We start from the raw sequence: 22519 nt of genomic DNA, 5'->3' as shown, positions 1-22519 counted from the left end.
GTAGGTTTATGAGGTTGTCATTATCTAAAAAAGCACTATGGGGGTGAACAATGTCTTTGACAATAATTGAAACCCTGGAGAGGCCTATGTGTTATGCTGTTGATATTATAAAGTCTGGATTTTGTACTACGTTATTTTAACACTTTTCTCTATTTATGGTACCCAAAGCAGAAATGAAGAATTATTTATATCATGACTTAACTTTAAATTTAACTCATTATAAAGGTACTTCTTCTTCCATTTCAGTCCACAACCTTTAATTCTAAATTTATTAATTTTAAGCCTCTTTCTATAATTAACATAATGATTTCTTATATTATTAACCTAAAGGACTTCAAAAACTAATTTAATAATGAAGTACAATCATTTATGAAAACTAATAATTCTGATAACATTAATAAGGTAATAATATGGGATGCATTTAAAGCTTATATTTATGACAAAACCTTAGCATGGTTCAAAATAAGATAAAGAAATAGGATAATAAATTCTAAATATTCAAAATGAACTCCATTTAGCAAATAATACATATAAAAAGGAGACAAAATAAATTACATTTAATTAATTCCTTAAAAAAGAAATACCAAGATATTTTACAACATAAAACTTAATTTGCTATTTGCTACACTTAAACTAGCCTGTTATTCTGTGTACCCCTATGAGCATGCATTATCTAATCAGAAGATCTGAAATAACATCCGAATTTAATAATATTAAATGTTTTACATTGAATGGCAGGATCCCACATTCTCTGAGATGCATATGATATTACAGAAAATAAAAAAATAGTTATTTTTCAATTGGTCAAAGGTAATTCATCTGTTCGGTTTTGGCAAATCTTCACATGGACATGTCTCCATAGAACCTTTTATATGCCTGACAAACTAGCTAAGTTTTTAAAAAAATTCAGGAACTAACAATTGAGAAACCATCCAATGTAATGAATTTCAGCAGCTGCCTAAGTGAAACAAAATCACTTGAAATCCCACATGCACTGTAGCATTATAAGACATTTAAATCTACACTCCACTACACATTACATTAATCACAACATATCCACTGCTGTGCTAAAACTGTTTGGGCTAATGCATTTTATTATGTGAAGCATTGCAAGTACAATGGCATCTGATTCTAGTTGACTTGCAGTCTATGTTAAGGTACAGAATAAAACTCAAATGTTTTATTCATGTTTCATAAACTACTTTCCTAAATTTCAGATAGTATAAAAGTAGAACAAAATGAATAAATGAAGATTGGAAACTGGTTTATGAAGATCTGCTCAATCACTCTTGCTGTCCTCACTGTTCTCATGTCCATATTCTTCAGGGCTTTATCAGATCTCATTGAATATCTATGATAATGATACCATATCCTTCAAGCAAAAACTAAATTTGATACTTTTCTGCTCATGTCAGATATCAGTAATGACAAGAAAAGTAAAAAGTTTTCTCCTACAACTTTGGAATAAATTGGCTCTGCACATAAAAAGATGAAATTTGACCACATTCAATAGTAGTTAGGCATTTACGTGGATGAGTAAAAATACAGAAAAATATCAATGGCATTTAAGCTTCTCTAGGACTAAATGTATAAATAGTTGTTTACTGTAATCTTATATGCCTTGACATAACTGTTTTTACTATAATCCCATGAACCCTAGCATAACCGTATCATAATTTCATTTCCTGAGTTAAACTACATTTATTACCATTACAGGTTATTAGTTTACCTACTGGGTTGATCAAATGATGTTTCTAAATCAAACTGCAAAATACACGTTTCCTACACTTAATTGTTTATTGGCTAACATTTTTTCACTTCTAGGGACTACTGCAGGAAAGTGCTGATGAAATCACTGGACTCATGTATTGCCTACACAATGTCATTTGAGGAAAGCACAGTCATCCTGACAAGCACACAGAGGAGAATGGCTGTAGATGCAGTCTTAGAAAATAAAGGAGAAAATGCTTATAACACTGTTCTCAATATTTCATTCTCCAGAAATCTGAACTATGCAAGCCTCATTATAAAGGTATGGATTATAATTTTTTTTGTAGATAACTTATCTTACGTAAAAATATAACAGTATGAAACTTATTAGTTTTAGATGCATCATATGAAATACATTTAGATTATAATAAAACACTATAAGGTTGGAATAAATTGTGATATTTCATGCACAATGACCACTACATACAAAGATGACTGCAGATCTATGCCTATATTTAAGAGAATTTGGAATCTGGGATAAAGAACAAGGTACTGGCAAATACATTATGCCAGCTGCAAAAAAAAAAATTGTTTAACTACATACACAGTATTGTCTTTCTGTCATCGTCATCCTTTATTTACTTTTTCTGCATATTCATCCTTTTGTCCCTCATACCATGCTCCTACTACTGTCATTCAGATCCTCTTCCCACTTTCTATCTTATACTGTTTACTAATCTGTCTGAATTTTCTTTGTTCCCAAAATCACATCATCCAAATTCCATTCTTCATATGGTCCAAAATGTATAATTTATCCTGTCTATCCTTCCACTTTCCCCAAAATACTAACACTCAGCACTCTCTCTTAACCCCCAATTCCCCCAGCCTGCCAAAGTTGCTTTCACATTTACCTTCATCATGCTCTGAAGCATGTTAAATTCTAACCCATACCTGTGACGTATGTTGACCCCCCCATCTTCCCAGCTCTTAATTTTCTGAGAACTTGTTACTGTATTGACCTTTTCACCTATCAAATGAATTGCTCAGATAGGCTTTGCATTTTTTTTGTCCCTACTGACTTGCTATCCTAACAGAGATATATGTTTTAACAAATACAACACATTCAGTACCCCATTATCTCTAGTACATTAGTAATACCTATCAGCAATGTCAGGCTCCTGCTCCACGTCTTTGTTTTGTCTCCTCCCTCCTAAAAGAATGCTCCATAGTTATTCTCAGTCATTCTCCAAACAGAACTACATACCTTAATATCCAAAGTATTAGCTTCATTTAGCAAACTGACCCCTCCAGCATCTTTTTCCCTATAGTCCCAAGAACAAGCTATCACATCTTTTTCAAGATATACATACATCTAGATGTCTTCTCAAGTTGACTAAATTACTTCAACATCATTCCAAAGCTTCCATTGCCTCATCTGAAAATAAAATAATCTTCAAAAAAATGAAAATGTTTTCCTTCCTTTCCCTCCCCAAGATCACCAACTTCCATCACTGACTCCTAGCTTTTACCTGCCTAGGAAAAAGGGAAAAAAGTGTGATGAAAAAGAGGCACTCTTCTTTGGACACCTCTTATTATCTTTCCAGAGACTGTCCTGTTTATTATAATCCCATAGGTAGGATTCTCATACAAAGCCTGTACCTATTTACCATAAGTATTTTCTTCTTCAGTTCCATCAACATCCTCCCTCCAAAACAATAAATTCCATGTAGAAAAATACTTTATTGAATTATATTTTACCTGCCACCCCATTCTCCTTCTCTGTTATATATTTTCCTTGAATTTGCATAAAATAGAAGTGTCCACTAGAAACCTGTGCTTTACAAATTCCATTTGATGCTATTACCCTAGGTAGAACTACATTTAACTTTATTGCAAGAACGCTCGCCATCACTAAAATATCTGCATTCAACAGAGAATGAACCAGTGGTTATACAGGTTAATCCCTACTCTCATCCACCTTCACAAAACTGCCACCTGAGCCTTCAATATCAACTTTGTAACATCCAATTAACATTTGCTGAATGTCCCCTAATCTCTTCTATCATCACCTCATCAAAACAATAATAAATATATTCAGATCCACCACAGTTTTACCTACTAGACTTTTGATTGTCATTTTCAGTTCCCACGTCTGTCACCCAATCTAGTATCTCCGTAACCTCCATAAAAAATGCTTCTCCATTTCCATATATTTTTCAACTGTCCATCTCCTCAGTGATTCATACTTCATCAGTCCTCTAGGATCCTTCCTGATATATTAATAGAACCTATTGTAACATCACATCATTACCTGTCTAATTCTTGTACTAATGCACATTCTTCTACCACCCATACAAATCATTACTCTTCTTATAGAGCTCTTCCTTAATTCTTACAGATTCCATACCATCATCCTCCCTACCTTCTGTCTCATCCCTATTTCATTTCCTCCTTCTCATAATGTTTTCTCAAGTTATTCAGGAGTTTATGCTTCTTATTTTTTTTCCTATCTTGTTAAACTTACTTTCCTGCTCCAGAAACCATTACATTTACTGGTCCCAGCTCCTACTCCAGTTTCCTGATGTCATCAATGTTATCCTTTTCTTGTTTTACCTGCATTTTTCACTAATCATTCACTACATGATCCCTTCATACAATCTTATTATATTTAACTCTGGAGACCCTTTGCAGAAAGAAACTATTATAATTACCTACTCTGGCATCTGAGGTTTGATGCAGTCAGATATTTCTCTAGCTTTTATATTTGGGAAGCATTTCTGGCTTCAAACAAACTTTACAGTGTGACATGCCAGGCTAGGATGGTGTAGACAATCCCTGCACTCCAGAATTATTTTCTACCTCTCATAGTTTGGATCTCAGTTTTAATGTATGTCATTAGAAAGCTTCCCATTTGATTAATAAATCTAAATATTTTTGCAGTCATCAGATCAAAGAAAGTACACCTCACTGTTTGCACTACATTTCAAAGGTGCATAGGATAAAGCATTATCATAAGTGCCAGCACTTCAGTTCAACTAATTAGAAGAAGAGGTGTGGAAAATTTGAAACCTTCATCATCTCACAGATATAGATATCTCTGGATTTTGGCCAGGTAAGAAACTGCATGGATTCATCTGTCGGGTTCTGTATTAATGTTAAAATCATTTTGATGGAACATTCTGAAGTTTCAGGGCTAACTTTTCTGTATTGGAGTATTTGAATCTTTACTATGACTGACCAATATCCGCCTACAAGTCCCTCAGCAAAGGCCTAGTGATTGGACTTGGGACCTGGAGAAGTCTACTTGTTTGCCATCTTCCATGTTGAAAAAAGTTTGCAAGTTAGAATAACAGAGACAAATATGGGTTTTCCCCTGGGAGGTGGTTCTGTGGTTGTCACCCCTACTGGAGATACATGAGCTGTGTGATATTTAATAGGATCTGTCCATAGAGGCACAGGACCACACCCATGAGTCCTATTATATACTCTAAAAAGATCCCACTCAAAACAACAGCTCTGCCATGCTCGGTCCTGAGTGTCAGAGCCCTGACACTTGACATCTAATGTGCATCTGCTGTTCAGTCATTGTCTCATATACCAGGAAGTTCTAGCCACCCCCATTGGTGATTCAGGTAGTCAGTCTCCTCAGTTTCCTTGATCTGTCTCTTGGGAAGGTATTCAGAGTATCCTGAGGTCACTGCAGTAGAGGTGTACATGGATAACTACAATTCTGCTCTTTATGATTACACTCTAGATGACTGCACCTATGTGTAGATACTCATGTTTAAGAGGTATACAGTTGGTTGGACTGAAGTCACTAGATAACGTTAAGGTTTCCTGGTTAAATCAAATTTCAATATCTCTGGACTGGTAACCTGGTGTGGTTCCCACATTCAAAGAAAAGGGAACAAAAGGGTGTGTTCTTGTTACAGAAGAATCATGTATTTTTGCCTGTAGGGAAGGCCATAGATTGTGGTATTGGAAAACAGACTTCACTGGATAGCTATTCTCCTCTTCAGGAGAAGCACTGCATATTTTCTATCCTGGCCATGGAATACTGGACCAACTCTTTGCACTTCAACAGATATTGGATAGGTCACAGCTGTTTACCAGAGCACTGAACATTATTTTATGGACCTGAAGAAGGAATGTGACAGTTTACACCAGAACATCTTGCAGGAGGTGCTACAATAGTGCAAGTTTTGAGGGTCATTGTTGCATGCCATTTCATAGGCTCATAGGTAAATACTAGGCTATCAGTCTATGGACTATTACAAGCCTAACCAATAACCAGAGATCAGAATTAAAGCCTGTACCTTGTACCTGCAAGGTAAAGACCTTAATCATTAATACAACCCTGCTCCCTCAAAATACATAGTGTACTAGGCTAGCTACCCTTAGAGGTCATTTTAAGCCTACTCAAGATCCCTTCAAAGGTGAAAATCAAACCTTGCATCTTGTGTCTGTGAAATAAACACCTTAACCATTATATTAACCCTGAACCTCATTTTGTGTTTGTATTTATAGGGAAAGAGTTGTGTTTACCTTCTTAGTGTTCAGTTGAATGCATTCAAAGTGAGCAAGAACACTTTACACAGAATCCATCTATCCAGTCTGAGAATGTGAAGGTTGACTTTTTTTTTGTCTTAAGAAAATATTGGATTCTCAGCCTCAAGCACCTCTGACCTCCAATTTGCAATGGAGTGGTTTACTGTTGCTGGAGGGTGTGAAGTGGGTAGAATGAATTTTACCGTCTCCAAATCAGGAGCCATTGTCATTTATTAGAACAATAGTGGCAGATAAGAGAAGTAGCGATTCCAAGTATATAAGTTTGGATATCCTCAGGTCTTTTTCACAAGTGTAGGAATAGGGGATCAAGAGACTGATCTCTGAGTGTGTCTAGCAGCCACAGGACTACAAACATTTTTATCAGTCTGTAGTAATGAAGCAAAAACTGTGTCACAGATAAAGCTCAAAATCAACTTTATGGTCTTTATCACCAGCCTCACATATGTTCACAAACTTTGTATAGTGACCAAATGGATGAGGTTAAAGATACAAGTACCAGAACTTGAAGTTATTCCTGAGTGACTGGACTTACTCACCTTGAACATTTGAATTGCACATGAATCTGGAAAAACAGATCAGAGATTTTGGTCATTTTTGTTGTGAGGTAATTTGGGTTATGAGCTTTTAGATGCATCTCACAGGCAGTGTACCAATCACAAACCACTGGAAGGAAATATTGCAGTATATCCAGAGTATTCTCAGCTTGACTGCGAGTACCTGATGAACTCAAAGAATGAACTAGAAGCTGTTGCTGGTGATTGGAAAGGCTGATCTGCCCTGCTGCCTTGACCCTCACCAGCATAAGTGGTACACAAGAAAAGAGGGATGAATGATATATGAATAGACAGATTAATCAGTGGATGAATATACTGCATATAAGCTTCAGTACTTCTACTCAGTCCTTCAAGTTTACAAGCTCTCTTATCCTTCAACACAATCTCCCTTGCATGTCACACAGCCATTAAGTAAAAACAGTTTCAATATTAAGTTTACAATACCACATAAGTAACCCCCTTTCTTCAATATTTTCAAGTTTACTAAAGCTAATTGCATTATTCTGCCTAATCAGGCGATCATTTAGGTTGATAAGCAGGTATATATCTGAAGTCACATAAATCACTTCATTAATTCATTTATTTAATGTTGTACAGAAGTCTGACAAGTGTATTTTTAAATGTCTTCTTAAATTATAAACAAAACAATAGCAAAGTCCTTGTATACTCTACCCAATATATTAAATTCATCTAATTTAATTTTTGTATTTCAGATACATGTGTGACAATGTGAGGTACTGGCAGCTATGCCAGGACAAGTAGGGCAGTGGATGTATAACATATGCCAGCTGAGCTAGCTATAGCTTTGTAAAGAATTATATGTCATTTGTATATCAAACTGATTTGTACAGATGCTTGAGTTGAAAATGGATTTTTAAAGCTGCTTGTGTTAAAAATGTGCAAACAGTGGATACTGCTGAACAGAAAGGAAATATACCTGTATGTTAGACTGCATTGCAACTGTTGAAATGAATATATTATAACAGAGGATACTGGAAGAGAAGGGGTTAATCTCAGTTCAACTAACTTAGAAAAATAGTCTGAAATTAAATTACCTGGTTTAGGCCATAAATATTGTATCTTACAGTTTTGATTGCAGTCAGAGATGAAATGTCAGTGAAAACCATGACTAGGAATTGTACTGTATTGTCCTTATGGGTGAAATAATTGCCACTCTGGAAGGGTGGTAGTTTTGAAATGGTTTTATAGCTTCCAGATGCTATAACACATCTCAGCAAAGCTCTATCTGTGTGTATGGTAACACATATGAGCTAAATTCTGGTCCAGTTTCTAGCAAAGGGGGTAGTGTGGGAACCAGAGTCAGATGACCAGATCTATGTGATGTCATTCTGTAATCCAGCAGGAGTCTCAGAACAGTCTGTTTTTGAAACCTGACCAAGAAAGAAGACCTCTCACCCACTTCATCTTGTCTTGCTTTAGTAAGTAACTAGGGAACAGTAATTATTTAGATCAGTCAGGAAAATATTGAGAATAGTTAAGTAGTGTTCTTCTGTATCTGTGTGAATCTGTCTATCTATGTTACTTTTAATATTTTCTGTGATTGAACTGTGGTGTTTATTGTAAATAGATATTTAGTATTTTCATGTCCTTTTATTATTTATTATTAAATATATTTAAACTTTTCATTGTGGCTGGTCTTTTAGAGAATATTTTAATCTTTGAAAGTACTTATATTTATTTGGTGACACTGTGGCCGCTTCTGAAAGCCTTGTTGCATTGGTCAAACACTACCATTTGTATTAGTACTAATTTTACTAAGTAGAATTGGATACCCTAGTAAGAACCATAGAGTAGCTGGCTTTGGAGTGTTCTGCTGGCAGCATCTACCTTATAGTCTGGGCAGAGGGCACACTGGTGGTAAATTTGTGCCAGTCTTTCAAAGGTGTGTGTGCGTGTGTGTGTGTGAAAATCAAATTTCAGAGAGTGTGTATGTCAGCTACTTGGAGCAGGGACACAGAGCAATGGTTTCACAGAGAGGGTGGTGGAGGACTTGACTTGGAACACTCGAATGATGACTCAGCTCTATAGCAGTGCTAGTGGGGAGTCTTATTTGGGGGCCTGGAGAGAGAAAGGGAAATCCAGCCCCAGGACTGAGTGTGCTCCATGTGTGCTCTTAAGGGAATTTGTGCTTGGTGTAGAGAGCTGCACCTACAAATACTGTATCTATCTTTGTTCCAAGTGAGCATACCTAACAGGTGTCAGTGGTGAGGAATGAGGGCCCTTGAGGGGTATCACAACATGTTGCTTTAGGAATTGTGCACAGGTGTCCTATAGTTAGTCAACAGCTCTTTTTCCCCAAGAGGCTCTGTAACTTACTTTGTATATTACACAATAGGAAGACATATAGAAAAATATTTATATAATCAAACTTAATTTGTGATGACATTTGGTTTATTTCTGTAAGACATTAATGAACTCTTCTGCCATACTTCTACATTTGTGAAGACCGAACTCATTTCCTGTAGTTTGGAAATGCCACTGTACCCAGTAATTCTATTTCTAATTTCAAATGTCACTGAAATTCTGAAAGGGCCTGTGTTTATCTTTGCAGCATCAGATAGTTGCATGACGCACAGAAGTTGACATACCAACACCCATTCAATCAGCATGTTTAAAAGTACGGTATCTCAAAATTAACAAGCAAAACAAAGTAACCAGTCATTTAATCTGAGAGATCTGTTTATAGCATCAGTCACTGTCTTCAGTAGTATTGTTATCCTGTAAAACCAAGTCATTAGATAAATGGCAAAAACAATTGACACACATGGTATGTGGGTTACTTTGTCATGAAGTCTGGTATGCTACAGTTAAAATAGAATATTTGATACTAAAGTTATTCTAAGCTTTAATGCAGGTCGAACAGCAAAATCATGCTAACGGATATGAATTTGATGTTTCAAGAGAAAAGAAAAGTACAGTTTTGTACCTACCATAAATGTAGATGTCCGATAGACATGCAACTGCAGTCATAACATGTGGGTTGTCCTGCCTCAGGCAGCCCTCGGTCGGCCGGATTCCAAAGTCTGCTGATGCCGCATTTCTCTCCGCCAGAGCTGGAGTACATAAGCATCAGCCGACGCCATTTTCTTCAGTGTTTCTTGCCCCAGATGCCAGGTGCCCTCCAAGGAAGGCTGTAATCAAATTGGAAGACAAAAACAGGATTCCAAACAAATAAATGAGCAATAAAACAAATACACCATAACAGATATCCCCAGCTAAGAGTAACAGGGATAGGAGTGGACCCTAGGCATAGAGGGGTATGGAGGGGACATCTACATTTATGGTAGGTACAAAACTGTACTATGTCCTTCAAGAATGCAACTGCAGTCATAACATGTGGGTAGAATACCATAGCTTAGCTGGGGGAGGAGGAATGCTCTAGGAAAGAGATGGAGTGGCAATCAAACCCTGCAGGACTGCCGAAGCAAAGCCTGCTCTGGACCTGGAGTATAGAGGGAGACTGTAGTGTTTGGAGAATGTATGCACGGAGCTCCATGTAGCAGCTTCTAGAATGTCCTTGGTAGGCACCCCTCTTAAGAATGCTGTAGAGGTGGCTGTAGCTCTGGTGGAATGTGGTCTGACATTGGCTGGAACAGTCTTTCCATGAAAGGAATAACAGAATCTGATGCAATGTCCAATCCATTTAGAAATAGTCTGTTTTGAAATTGCTTTTCCTTGGACTGCAGGGGCGTAAGCTACAAAAAGTTGTTCAGACTTCCTACTGGCCTTGGTTCTGTCCAGGTAGTATCGAAGTTGTCTGTGAATGTCCAAGTTATGCAACAGTCTTTCCCCCTTAGTCTCAGGATTGGGGAAGAAAGCAGGCAGATGAATGGCTTGATTTAAAGAAACCCTAGATACCACCTTTGGCATAAAAGTAGGGTTGGTCCTTAATGAAACCCTGTCTCTATGAAAATAATAAAGGGTGGTATTGCCATTAGGGCCTGTAGCTCCGAAACCCTTCTTGCTGAGGTAATTGCCAACAGGAAAGCTGTCTTCCATGAGAGAAATTGCAAGTCAACTGAAGCTGCTGGCTCAAATGGAGGTAGAGTCAGTTTTTCTAAGACAAAATTGAGGTCCCAGGCTGGCACTGGGGCCTTTCTTGGTGGCTTAATGGTCTTGATTCCCCTGAGGAATTGTCTTAGTAAGGGGTGAGAAAAAACAGGAAGATCAGTGTTGTATCTAGCTGAAATAGCAAATGCATGTATCTTTATGGAAGAATATGAGAGGCCGTTCTTTAACATATCTGCCAAATATTCCATGATGAGTGGGATGTTCAACAAGGATGCATCATGTCCCTTGCTGGTATTCCAATTGCTGAATCTTTTCCACTTTGCTAAGTAAACCTTTCTGGTGGATGGTCTTCGAGCCTCTGTTAGTATCCGCTGAACTTCCTTGGAGAGATAAGCTGAAGTTATTTATGGGATCTCCCAGGCTGTTAGCTGCAGTGTCTGAAGATTTGGATGCAGTGTTTCGAAATTGTGTTGGGTCAAAAGTAGAGGCCACTGGGGGAGGGCCCACCTCCTGGTGTGACATATGCTCCGTAGTAGTGGGTACCAGTGTTGTCTTGGCCAGTCCGCAGCTATTATGATTCCCTTGGGCTTCTCTGCTTTGATCTTTAGTAATACTGAGGTCATCAGTGGCAGAGGTGGGAATGCAGATTGCTAGGGAGTTCCAGTTGAATGAGAGGGCATCTATTTTCCAAGCTTTTGGATGGTATGTCCTTGTGCAAAATTTTGGTAGAAGATGGTTGAGGTGAGAGGCAAATAGGTCCACTTCTGGCTTGCCCCATGTCAAAGTGAGTTGTCTGAAGGCCTTCGGATGTAACCTCCACTCGTGTGGATCTGTGAAATTCCTGCTTAGGCTGTCCGCCAACACATTGTCTTTTCCTGGAACAAACTGGGATTGTAACTGGATGTTTAGGCTCAGTGATTTCTCCCACAGCTGCATTGTCAGTCTGCAAAGGGGGTAAGAGTGGGTACCCCCCCTGCTTGTTTATGTACCACATCACAGTGGTATTGTCTGTCCGTATCATTAAATGGCCTTGCTGGAGTTGGTGTTGAAAGGCCTCGATGGCATGCATTACTGCCAGCATTTCCTTTTGGTTTATATGCAGATGCGTTTCCTTTGGAGACCATTGTCCTTGAATACACCTGCCTTCCATGTGCGCCCCCCATCCAAGGTCTGAGGCATCTGTAGTCATGGTCTGTGTTATCTGTGGTTTTTTGAATGACATACCTTTGTTTGCCTGGCTCACCGAAGCCCACCATAGGAATTCCTTTTGTAGGCATGGAATGAGTGGTATGATTGTCTCCAAGTTGTTGCTGTGTTGAGACCAAATGCTTTTTAGGTACCATTGAAGCTTTCTCATGTGCAGTTTTGCTAATGGGACCAGGAGAATGCAGGATGCCATGTAACCCAGGGCCTGTAGGAATCTCCTTGCAGTCATCTGGGTGAGTTTTGCTAAACCTTTGAAGTAATGAGTTAACTTTTCTTGCTTGTCTTCTGTCAGGTAAGCCATCTGAGAGGCTGTGTCTAGCTTGGCTCCTAAGAAGATTATTTGCTGGGATGGCTGCAGTCTTGACTTTTGGAAGTTGACTGTGTATCCCAGAGCTTGAAGTAATCGTATGACATAATCCAGGTTTTTTGTCAACATCAATTTGTCGTCCACTTGTATGAGGCAGTCATCCAGGTTACGGGTAAATTTGTATACCCTGGAGCCTGCAATGAGCAATTACTGAAGCCAGGCATTTTGTAAATATGATTGTCTCCAAGTTGTTGCTGTGTTGAGACCAAATGCTTTTTAGGTACCATTGAAGCTTTCTCATGTGCAGTTTTGCTAATGGGACCAGGAGAATGCAGGATGCCATGTAACCCAGGGCCTGTAGGAATCTCCTTGCAGTCATCTGGGTGAGTTTTGCTAAACCTTTGAAGTAATGAGTTAACTTTTCTTGCTTGTCTTCTGTCAGGTAAGCCATCTGAGAGGCTGTGTCTAGCTTGGCTCCTAAGAAGATTATTTGCTGGGATGGCTGCAGTCTTGACTTTTGGAAGTTGACTGTGTATCCCAGAGCTTGAAGTAATCGTATGACATAATCCAGGTTTTTTGTCAACATCAATTTGTCGTCCACTTGTATGAGGCAGTCATCCAGGTTACGGGTAAATTTGTATACCCTGGAGCCTGCAATGAGCAATTACTGAAGCCAGGCATTTTGTAAATACTCTGGGGGCAGTAGATAAGCCAAATGGCAATGCTGAGAATTGATAATGCTCTAGCCCTGCAAGAAATCTGAGGTATCTTCTGCAGCTGTGTCTGATAGGGACATGCAGGTATGCCTCCTTGAGGTCCAGAGTAATCAGCCACGACCCCTTGCCCAGCATGGGAAGGAGTTGCTGTAGAGTCAGCATTTTGAACTTTGGTACTATGAGAAAGGTGTTTAATGCGGACAAGTCCAGTATTGGTCTCCATTGAGATTCTTTTCTTGGAACAAGGAACAGTCTTGAGTAAAACCCCTGGTCTTGTTCTTGTTGTGGAACTCTTTCTATTGCTTTCATTCGAGTCAGCAGAGTGATTTGCTTGATAGCCTCTGCCCTCTGATTTTGTGGTAGGTTTGGCATGCCTTGTTTTCTTGGTAAGGTGTGAAAATGAAACCTGTACCCTCGGTCTATAATGTCCAAAATCCATTTGTCCTTTGTCAGTCTGTGCAAGTTTTCTGCAAACAGAGATAATTTCCGAGCTTCTAGTTGTTCCCTGGTAGGCGGTAGTAGAGGAAAGTCATTGAGATTGTGGTTGTGGGGCAGGTGAAACCCCTGCTTCACTTCTTTGGTTTCCTAGCTGCCATTGTCGTCCCCTGTAAGGGCCTCTGTATTGGCCTCTTCCTCGGCCACGTCTGTTCTTACCCCTTTGAAACTTTTCTGGATTAGGAAAGGACCAGTTTTTTGAAGGCAAATTCCTACTGAATCTGGGGGGTTGAACCTGGAGAAAATCTTTCACAGTCTGAACTGATTTTGCTTTTTCTTCGATGGTCTTTAACACATCCTTAGCATTTGTACCAAAAAGCTTGTTCTTTTCCAAAGGTGCATCCAGAAGCTTTGCTTTTACATGATCTGGTAGAGGTTGATCTTTTAACCAAGCATGTCTATGAATGACTGCCCCTGTCATAGCTGCCCTACATGAAGCTTCCAGTGCATCATATCCACACTGCAGGAAGTGATTGCTTACTTGCTGAGTGTTATGTACAGCTTCCTGCAAAGTCTTCCTGTCTAAAGGATCAGGAGTGGCTAATGTTTTTTGTAAATCTTCTAACAGATAATCCTGATATTGTAACATATGAAAAGGCAATTTAAAGCTCTCATAGATAAGGTAGTGGATGTGTAAACCTTTTGCCCCATCTCTCTAATGACCTAGCTTCCCTGTTGGAGGGCAAAGGATTTTTTGAGGTGGAGGCTGAAACTCCTTTAGGCCCCTGTGAAATAGTTTCCAAATCAGCAGTATGGGCCCTGAGTAAATGGGAATGAGTTTCTGGGACCCTGTAATACCTGTCTGGCTTGGCTGGAGCAGGAGGAAGAGAATCAGGGGTAGCACTAGAGTCAGAAAACAAATCATCCAGAACATCAAGTACAGGAGGAATAGCTAAGGGCCTGTGCTGAGGCTTCTTAAGGAAAGTCCTAAGGCGTTTCCTAGAATCAGAATATTCCTGACCTTGCCACTTGAAATGTTCCCTCATGGTGTGCAGAACTTCCCCAAAAGAAATATCCTCAGGTCCTCATAGGTCTGGAAGAGCTCTTCCTGGCTATCCGAGTGGACAGAGCCCTCAGAATCTTCATCTGAAGGAGTAGGGTCAGAGGGTTCAACCCGGGGCCTTTTATCAGGAGGAGGCTGGGATCCTCTCTCAGGATGGGCCTGTGAACCTCTAATCATGGAAATTAAATCAGCAGCCATGGACATAATTTGTGTCTCTGGAGTCGGCTGAGGTAAGGATTTAGAAGTAATATGCTTTGTTTTGCTGGCTGCCTTAGCCCTAGAGTAGGCCTTAATAGACATGGCCATAGGGGGCCTGGCAGCTCCACGTGCAGGAGTGACCTTGTCTACAGTAATGGTCTCGGGCATTTCCTCGGTTTCGGTATCCGGAGGAAAATCTATAACTGGCGTCGGAGTAATGTCTGGAATCGGAGTCGTCGGTAATGCGGTGTCTTCGGTTCGGAGCAATGGAGAGACCGTCTCAGAGGGAACCGGAGCACTCCTGCTAGGTTTTGGCGTGGAGTCGGTGGTAGACGCGGGCCGAGGATGTCGGTCCTGGTCTTTTCACTTTTTGGGAGTTTGCGATGTCGGAAGATCCGATGGCATGGTGTAAGCAAAATTATCGCCGAAAAAAATCTTCAGCGAACTCCGCCCGGCGCCTGAGAGTGCGCTTGTTGAAGCGAGCACAGGCTACACAGGCCGAGACGTCGTGGTCTGGGCCCAGGCAAGGGAGGCAGTAAGAGTGGAAATCCTTATGAGGTATTTGTTTACCACAAAAAAGACAATTGTTAACTTTTTCAGTAATTTCTGACATCGGCTGAGGCAAGAAAAGGTCCCAACGGGTACTTAGCTTTTTGATGACTGTATCGTAGAATACAGGAGCTGACCGACCGGCACTTGCGAACTGCTTCTGCTTCGGGCACCGTGCGGCAAGAAAGACTGAAGAAATGGCGTCGGCTGATTCTTATGTACTCCAGCCGCTCTGACGTCGGAGAGAAATGCGACATCAGCCGACGTCGGACCCAGACTTTGGAATCCGGCCGACCGAGGGCTGCCTGAGGCAGGACAACCCACATGTTATGACTGCAGTTGCATTCTTGAAGGACATCCAGTCTGCTTCATAACTATTTTTACTTCATTTGACTTAAATGATCAAGGTGGAAAAGGCAACCACTTATTTGGATCATGAACTGTTGCAGTTCCTTTATATCACTGACATACTGTTTCAGAATGGAGTTCAGAAACATTTGCAATTATGTATGGCTCATACATGGTAAAAAGCATATACCAGAGCAGTATGTAATTCAGAAAAGTGGTCAAACTCCCATGAGCTGGTGCCTACCCTACTGTGTGCCTGTAAGACTTCAGATATATATTAGGTATCCCAGCAATGTGCCTTGGTCTTTTCTGTGAGTCACAAACATGTGAATCTTAAAGGAAGGCCATCTTGGAGCTTGACATTTATGGGGCATCACCTGTGACACCCATAACACTTACATGTTGCTAAGCATATTTCTAAGCAACAATAACATCAGGTGTAGAAGAGTGACAGTAGACAATAACATACTTCTAAATAAGGGAATGCAAAGACATATCCCATATCTGTATACCATATTTACAACCATGGTACTACAACCACACATACTTTCCCACCCAAACATAATAATGACATCACCATCTCACTAATGGGTGTGACATCAACACTAGATACACACAAGCATGATACTACAACCACACACTGTCCCACCCAAAACTTAATGATATCAACATACTACTAATGGCTGTGTCACCAATACTAGATCTGTACCACCATGGTACAGTACTACAGCCACAAACACTGTCCTGCCAAAATGAAATCATGACACCACCATCCCACTAATGGGTGTGTTGCTAACATTAGATGTACATAACCATGGTATTATAACCACATACACACTGTCCGTTCCATTAATAGGTGTGACACCAACACTGGATGCACACAACCATGGTACTACAGCCATATACTGTCCCACCCAAGACTTAATAATGGCATCAACATCCCACTAATGGGTATCACAACAACAGTAGATGCACACAAGCATGGTAATGCAACCACACACTCTCTCATCTTAAACATAATAATAATGACATCACCATCTCAGTGATAGGCATGACACCAAAATTACATGCACACAGCTGTGATACTACAACCATACACTGTCCCGCCCAAGACTTAATAATGAAATCAACATCCCAGTAATGGGTGTAACACCAACATTAGATGCACACAATCATAATAATTAATCACACATACTGTCCTGCCCAAGACTTAATAATGACATCACCATACCACTACTGGGTATGGTACAATCCTAGTTGCTTTAATTAGCATTTTATAAAAATAACACTATTCTGCAAGCATAGCCAGGAAGGCTAAAATATTTATGATTCACCCCTGGCCATACTAGCCAAGCAGCAGCAGATGGTGCAAAATAAGGCACTGCCATTTGCACCTTACACCCCAAACTTTCACAGCTGGAAATGTTAGATTTTGAGCATATTCACCTGCAATAAGAAGCCCCCCAAGAGGAACAAAAACAATCAACAAATGAGTTGTTTATATTAAAATATTTTAATTCATATAATATAATCACAACATGCCACTGATATTCTACTTGCATTATATATTCCATGCTACAGCAGTCAAGTCCTGTTGGACCTCAAGAATTACACAAAATACAAAGTTATATGTAAATGCGCAGCATTTTAGAAAAGTGTCAATATGCAAGTTGTATTGCTAGTTGTACCCTGGCATTCTAAACAATACAGCCCAGAATTGAGAAAGCCATTCTAATAACATCGGTCATTTCCATTGGTAATATACAATTTGTGCAGATTATGAAGAAAAATGAGTAGATTTTTGAACATCATTGTCATATCCCAGCAGGAACAGAATGGTTTCCCACCTTTCTTAGATACATTTTGCTGTTGGAGATTGTGGCCTATAAGCTGTCTTTCTGGATCACAGTCCATCTACTGTTCATTAAAATATTTCTGATCTCCTCTTCTGCCTGCCAGATCATCCTAAACCTTCCTTCTAGGTCTTTTTGCAGTTGTGAATCAAGGTCAACCTTAGGATTCTGGCAGAAGTCTTTCTACATTTAGCAAAAAAGAGGCTATGTGCATAATCCACAGACATAGACATACACTGCATGTGCATATGTACATGATCTATGTACCTGACTGTTTATTTTTATGAAACTTGATATTTTTAGACCTTGCAACAGACAAACAAAGCAGCCCCCATGCATGTAATTGTACACTATATTTATGAATCTCCTTGGCAGTCTTGTCATGAAAAAGTGAGACTGTCTCAACAAGGGAGAGCAAGCCGGACTGATGAATCATATCCACACCATACTCTTACTATCAAAGCAATCATTCCTGAACAATTCAATTTTTAATGATTGACCCAGGAGATAAGGTCCTTCCTTGTCCATGAGACAGAAATGATAAAGCAGAGTTTTAGAATGCACATTACTGAGTTAAGTTGCACAACTTTATGTTTCTCCACAGAGTTCAAAAGAGCCATTGTCAGCCACCACCACCACCACCACCAAAAATGTACAAATATAAATGAGCAAATACATTTATAAACTGATATATTTGTTCTTCCCCTTAGGGGATAAGATAAATAAACCTGAACATAACTGATAACAGGCTGATACAGCACAATCTATATCTGATCTATTTAATTTCTAGATGTTGCTATTGTATCTTACTCCCTTAGTTTCTTACATCTCCATAGTTGCACTGTTGTTGGCTTTGTTAGCATCAACAAGAATAATCACAGACTTCTACCTTCAAAGTAGGTAACCATTTGATATTCTGAGACTCATTTGTTCTAATTCTGGAAGAGCAAGACTGAATGAGTGAAAATGCGGATTTAACACATACTAAGTCTGAGACTGCCATTTCTTTAAGTATTCTCTTTTTTCTGAGGTATGATATTCTCTGAACTGGTGTATTATATAAATTTGGGGGGGGAGTGGCTGGTTTGTTCCCCTTGCAAAAAGCAGCTTTAAATGAGAAAAGGAATGCTTGACATTTACTTTTCTCCTGTGTTTTTGTAGGTATTGTTTGTAATTCCAGAGCTTGCAGCTGTAATAGGGAGCTTCCAAAATGTGATTCTTTTTGTTCATCAGAAGACCTAGCCCAGAATTCAGGATCATGATAGACCACCAGATGTGATTTTGACAATTATATTAAATTATAGAAACAAAGGATTGGCATTTTAGTGAATCAGAATATTAAAAAAAGCATTCGCAACTTGTATTTGCAGAAGACAACCTTCACCTATATCCCCATGTGTTAGCTGCACTCACAAAATAGCCTTTATTCAAATATTACCACTTCAGTGCTACAATGATTCATGGAAGAAGAGCAACCCCAAGCATTTCCCAATTCTTTGAGGTTATACCGTCTAGGAATAGTAATATTTAAATAGGACTGGGGCAGAGGCACCTATGGAGGGTGCAGGGCAGTTTGCCCAAACAGCTCAGTAAAATAAGAAGCAAAAATTATATTTTTTTAAATATTCTTTTTTAGCAAAAGTCTGTTGCGACAATTAGTGGTTTGAGTGTATTTGACTCTATCACTTGCCATGTTACCTTGGAGCTGTAAAGGAATGGCAGTTATTTTTAGATCATTGACATAAGACTTCAAAACATTAGGACAGAGGCAATCTCTAAATAAACTATAGACTCCAATATTTACCAAGTCATGAACTCCTGCTATTAAATAGAACAAATGACATGGAAAACCAAACAGATACTTAGTGAAGTTATATTACTTCCACAAAACATTTAGTGCTTTGACAAAAATAAACAAAATACAATAAAATAAACATCTTTCAAAATGGTGAGAAAATCTTATACAGCACAATGCAATATCCGAATGCAGTCTATAGCCAATCAGAATAAAAAACAATCCAATCAGTTAAGTTAAATGACACATTACAGATATACACTACAAACATCTAAATATCTCAGTAAGTCCTGAGCCCAAGAATGTCATCAGTACAGAAATAATATAAGTAATAAGTAATTATACTTAAGTGTGAAACATAATTTTCATGTATAGACAAGACAGCACTTGGCTTAAAAAAATAAATTACTATCTATGGTACTTCCATCCAAATGTCAGACTTTAGAACCATATGGTGAACTACATTAAATCTGAAAAATAAATTTAGCTTCCATTTTGTTTAAAACTAGTTTCATTTCCACCTCTTCTGATGTGTGTATTTCCAACACACAAAATTTAAATACATTTATTTGAGAATCATGTCAAACAAAACAATGTAAAAAATAAGTCAAGTTTCTATTTTTATTATCTCTTATGTGCTCTTGCACCCTGGTATTAACATTTTTTATGATCTTGCCAACATACCATCTTGGTGTAGGACAACTAAGCAATAATCCAAGACTGTGTGTGGGTATATAAGGATTTATTCATGGTTGCTTTGGTTTGATCATGAAGGTGAAGCCTGAGTGATTAAACAAAGAGAACAATGGGTAAATCCTGATGTACCCACAAACAGAAGTGGATTATTGCTTTTCTACAATAACATTATTCAAAAGGAAGAAAGAAATCACTTACCTTTCTTAAATAATACAATTCTATAAGGAGACTTCTGTCTTCTTCCACATTGCTTATGCTATACTGATGTACTGTGCATAGTTATGGGGCCTACATTCCAATGCTTGCACAGTTCTTCAGTGCAGAAAAAGAAACAGAGAAAACAGATGTTTTGTTTTTAATGTTAAAAAAACAGACATTTACAGGGACTGTGCAAAAATATGAGGAAAATCAGGTATGTTTCTGTTTTAGCTTTGAAGAGCATACCTGATTTTTCTCATATTTTGGTGTATCCTCCATAGGATATGCCAATAGAACAGTCTGGCCACTCAATGGTATTTCAACAGCTAAACTTTTTTCTGATGGTATATGCTGTGTTTACAATGAGCATAATGGTTGGGCTGTTCAATCAGCATGCTTGTTTTTGAATAGTATGGAGCCATTATTGTATAATACTTATTTTTTAGGACTGATTTTAAAAGAAATTTCACCCAAGTGAGAGAGTTCTTTTTGTAAAAGATGAGCGCCTAGATAACATCTGAAGTGGTATTCTTCCTCGTCCTTAGAAATTCTTCATAGGGGAGGCACTAAGTAAATGAGGGGATGTGCATTTTGTATGTTTAAAAAAGTATTAGACGCAGTAGGTTTGCTGTATAATTTACCACATAAAAATTATCCTGTTTGAACTAAAAGTTTAACATCAAAAAACTTTATATTATTACAGTGAACCACTGAAATAAACTGAATGTCCAATGCATTATTGCTTTTATATATATATATATATATATATATATATATATATATATATATATACATACATACATACATATATATGAAAAACAATGAGGCTATCCCAGTCCATATAAACAGTAAAAAAGAAATCATTGGATATTTGTTATATTGGCTTTTGCTTGGACACTGAGGTTTGGGGTATTGGCATTTTACTGCATTTCAATATTATTTAAGTAGCTGCTTATGGCTTTTATCTTGCTGCATTATTGTATTTATAGGTACTTATTGTCTTTTCTACTTGTAAGTATGGGCCCGATTCCAAATGACTTACTGTCACTGTATGTGACCAGTTACACTGAGAGTAGTTCTTTTGGAACCTGTTCCCCCAGCGTAAGCCTGTTCATAGATAGGCCTTAGACCAAAGTAAGTCACTTACAATGAGTGCAACTCTTTCGGATTCAGGACAGACTTGCACTGAGACCAACTATTTTGGAATCTGGCTGATTGCTTTTTATTGCAAGATTCCCTGAGTCTCTATATTGTAAATAACTTTATACTTTTAGTAATAATGTGTTTGTTTATCATATTTTATACATTTTGTGACTCTGAATTATATTTAGTGCTTAGGGTTTTAGCATTTTAATAAATCTGAGGTTGAAGGTGAATCTAAATATTAAATATACAAAAGCCATTTATTTGAAAAAAATGTGGTCAGAGAAAAAAAAAGTATTGTGCATCTTCAAAAATGGACATACACATATTTGCATACAATGGGTAAAAGACTATGCTCATGTATTTTGAAAACCCCATATATTTCTGGTAATAACTAATACTAAATATTCATATTCAGATCTGCTGTCTGTTCCAGCATCACCCGCATAATATTTTATTTCTTTGCTCTTTGGTTGAAACTGCATAACTTGCTTAAAACAAACAATGAAAGAAGGAAATATAATGTATTACACTTAAATGTCCAGTTCATGTATTTGTTTAGGTTCCTTTGCATATGATTCACTGAACTGTATATCAGTGGTCATTCTCCATGGTTTGTAGTTATCTATACATATAATATGCAACAACATAGTTTTAGCAGCCACTTTATCATAATTAGCTGTTTGGACTGTCACAACAGAGGCTTACACCAAGGAGTTTTAAAATTATGCCTTTTGAAGCACCTTTCAATTATTGGCTCATCTGCCACTAAAAGTGACTGAATATTTCAATAAAGTTTTGTTGAAATTCTTAGGTCAACATGACTAGTTAAGCCTCAGAGGATTACATTCTTTGATGAGCATACCTAGTTAGACCTTAGGGGGTTACATTCTTGTGTCAACATGCCCAGTTAGGCTACTGAAGGTTAATGGTGCATTGCACAATTAGACCACTGCTGAGAGAAAAATAAAAACCTAATGAAGGCTTAAGTTACAGCATTAGGAAGTATACAAATCTCTCACCTTCCCAGGATTTGCAAGCATTCCTTTCTGATGAATGAAGTACACCGTCACAAACAAACTACTTGGACAAGCTATCCTTCTGAACCATATAAATCATTTTTTATATTTCTCTGCCTCATTTGAAT

At 38.3% G+C, this 22519-nt stretch overlaps 1 protein-coding gene across 1 annotated transcript in view; it reads left to right on the top strand.

Moving 5' to 3' along the window:
* The window catches only part of ITGA11 (integrin subunit alpha 11), a 1670941-nt gene that overhangs the window by 1385105 nt on the left and 263317 nt on the right, over window positions 1-22519 (top strand). Inside the window, exon 20 of the mRNA XM_044077667.1 lies at window positions 1825-2032. Coding sequence (XP_043933602.1) covers window positions 1825-2032 — 208 coding nt within the window. The remainder of the gene's footprint in view (window positions 1-1824; window positions 2033-22519) is intronic.

The sequence above is a fragment of the Protopterus annectens genome, chromosome 7.part0 (genome assembly GCF_019279795.1).
Source record: "Protopterus annectens isolate FY-2018-M chromosome 7.part0, PAN1.0, whole genome shotgun sequence".
Taxonomy (NCBI): Eukaryota; Metazoa; Chordata; order Ceratodontiformes; family Protopteridae; genus Protopterus; species Protopterus annectens.
This window is presented reverse-complemented; position numbering and strand designations above follow the sequence as displayed.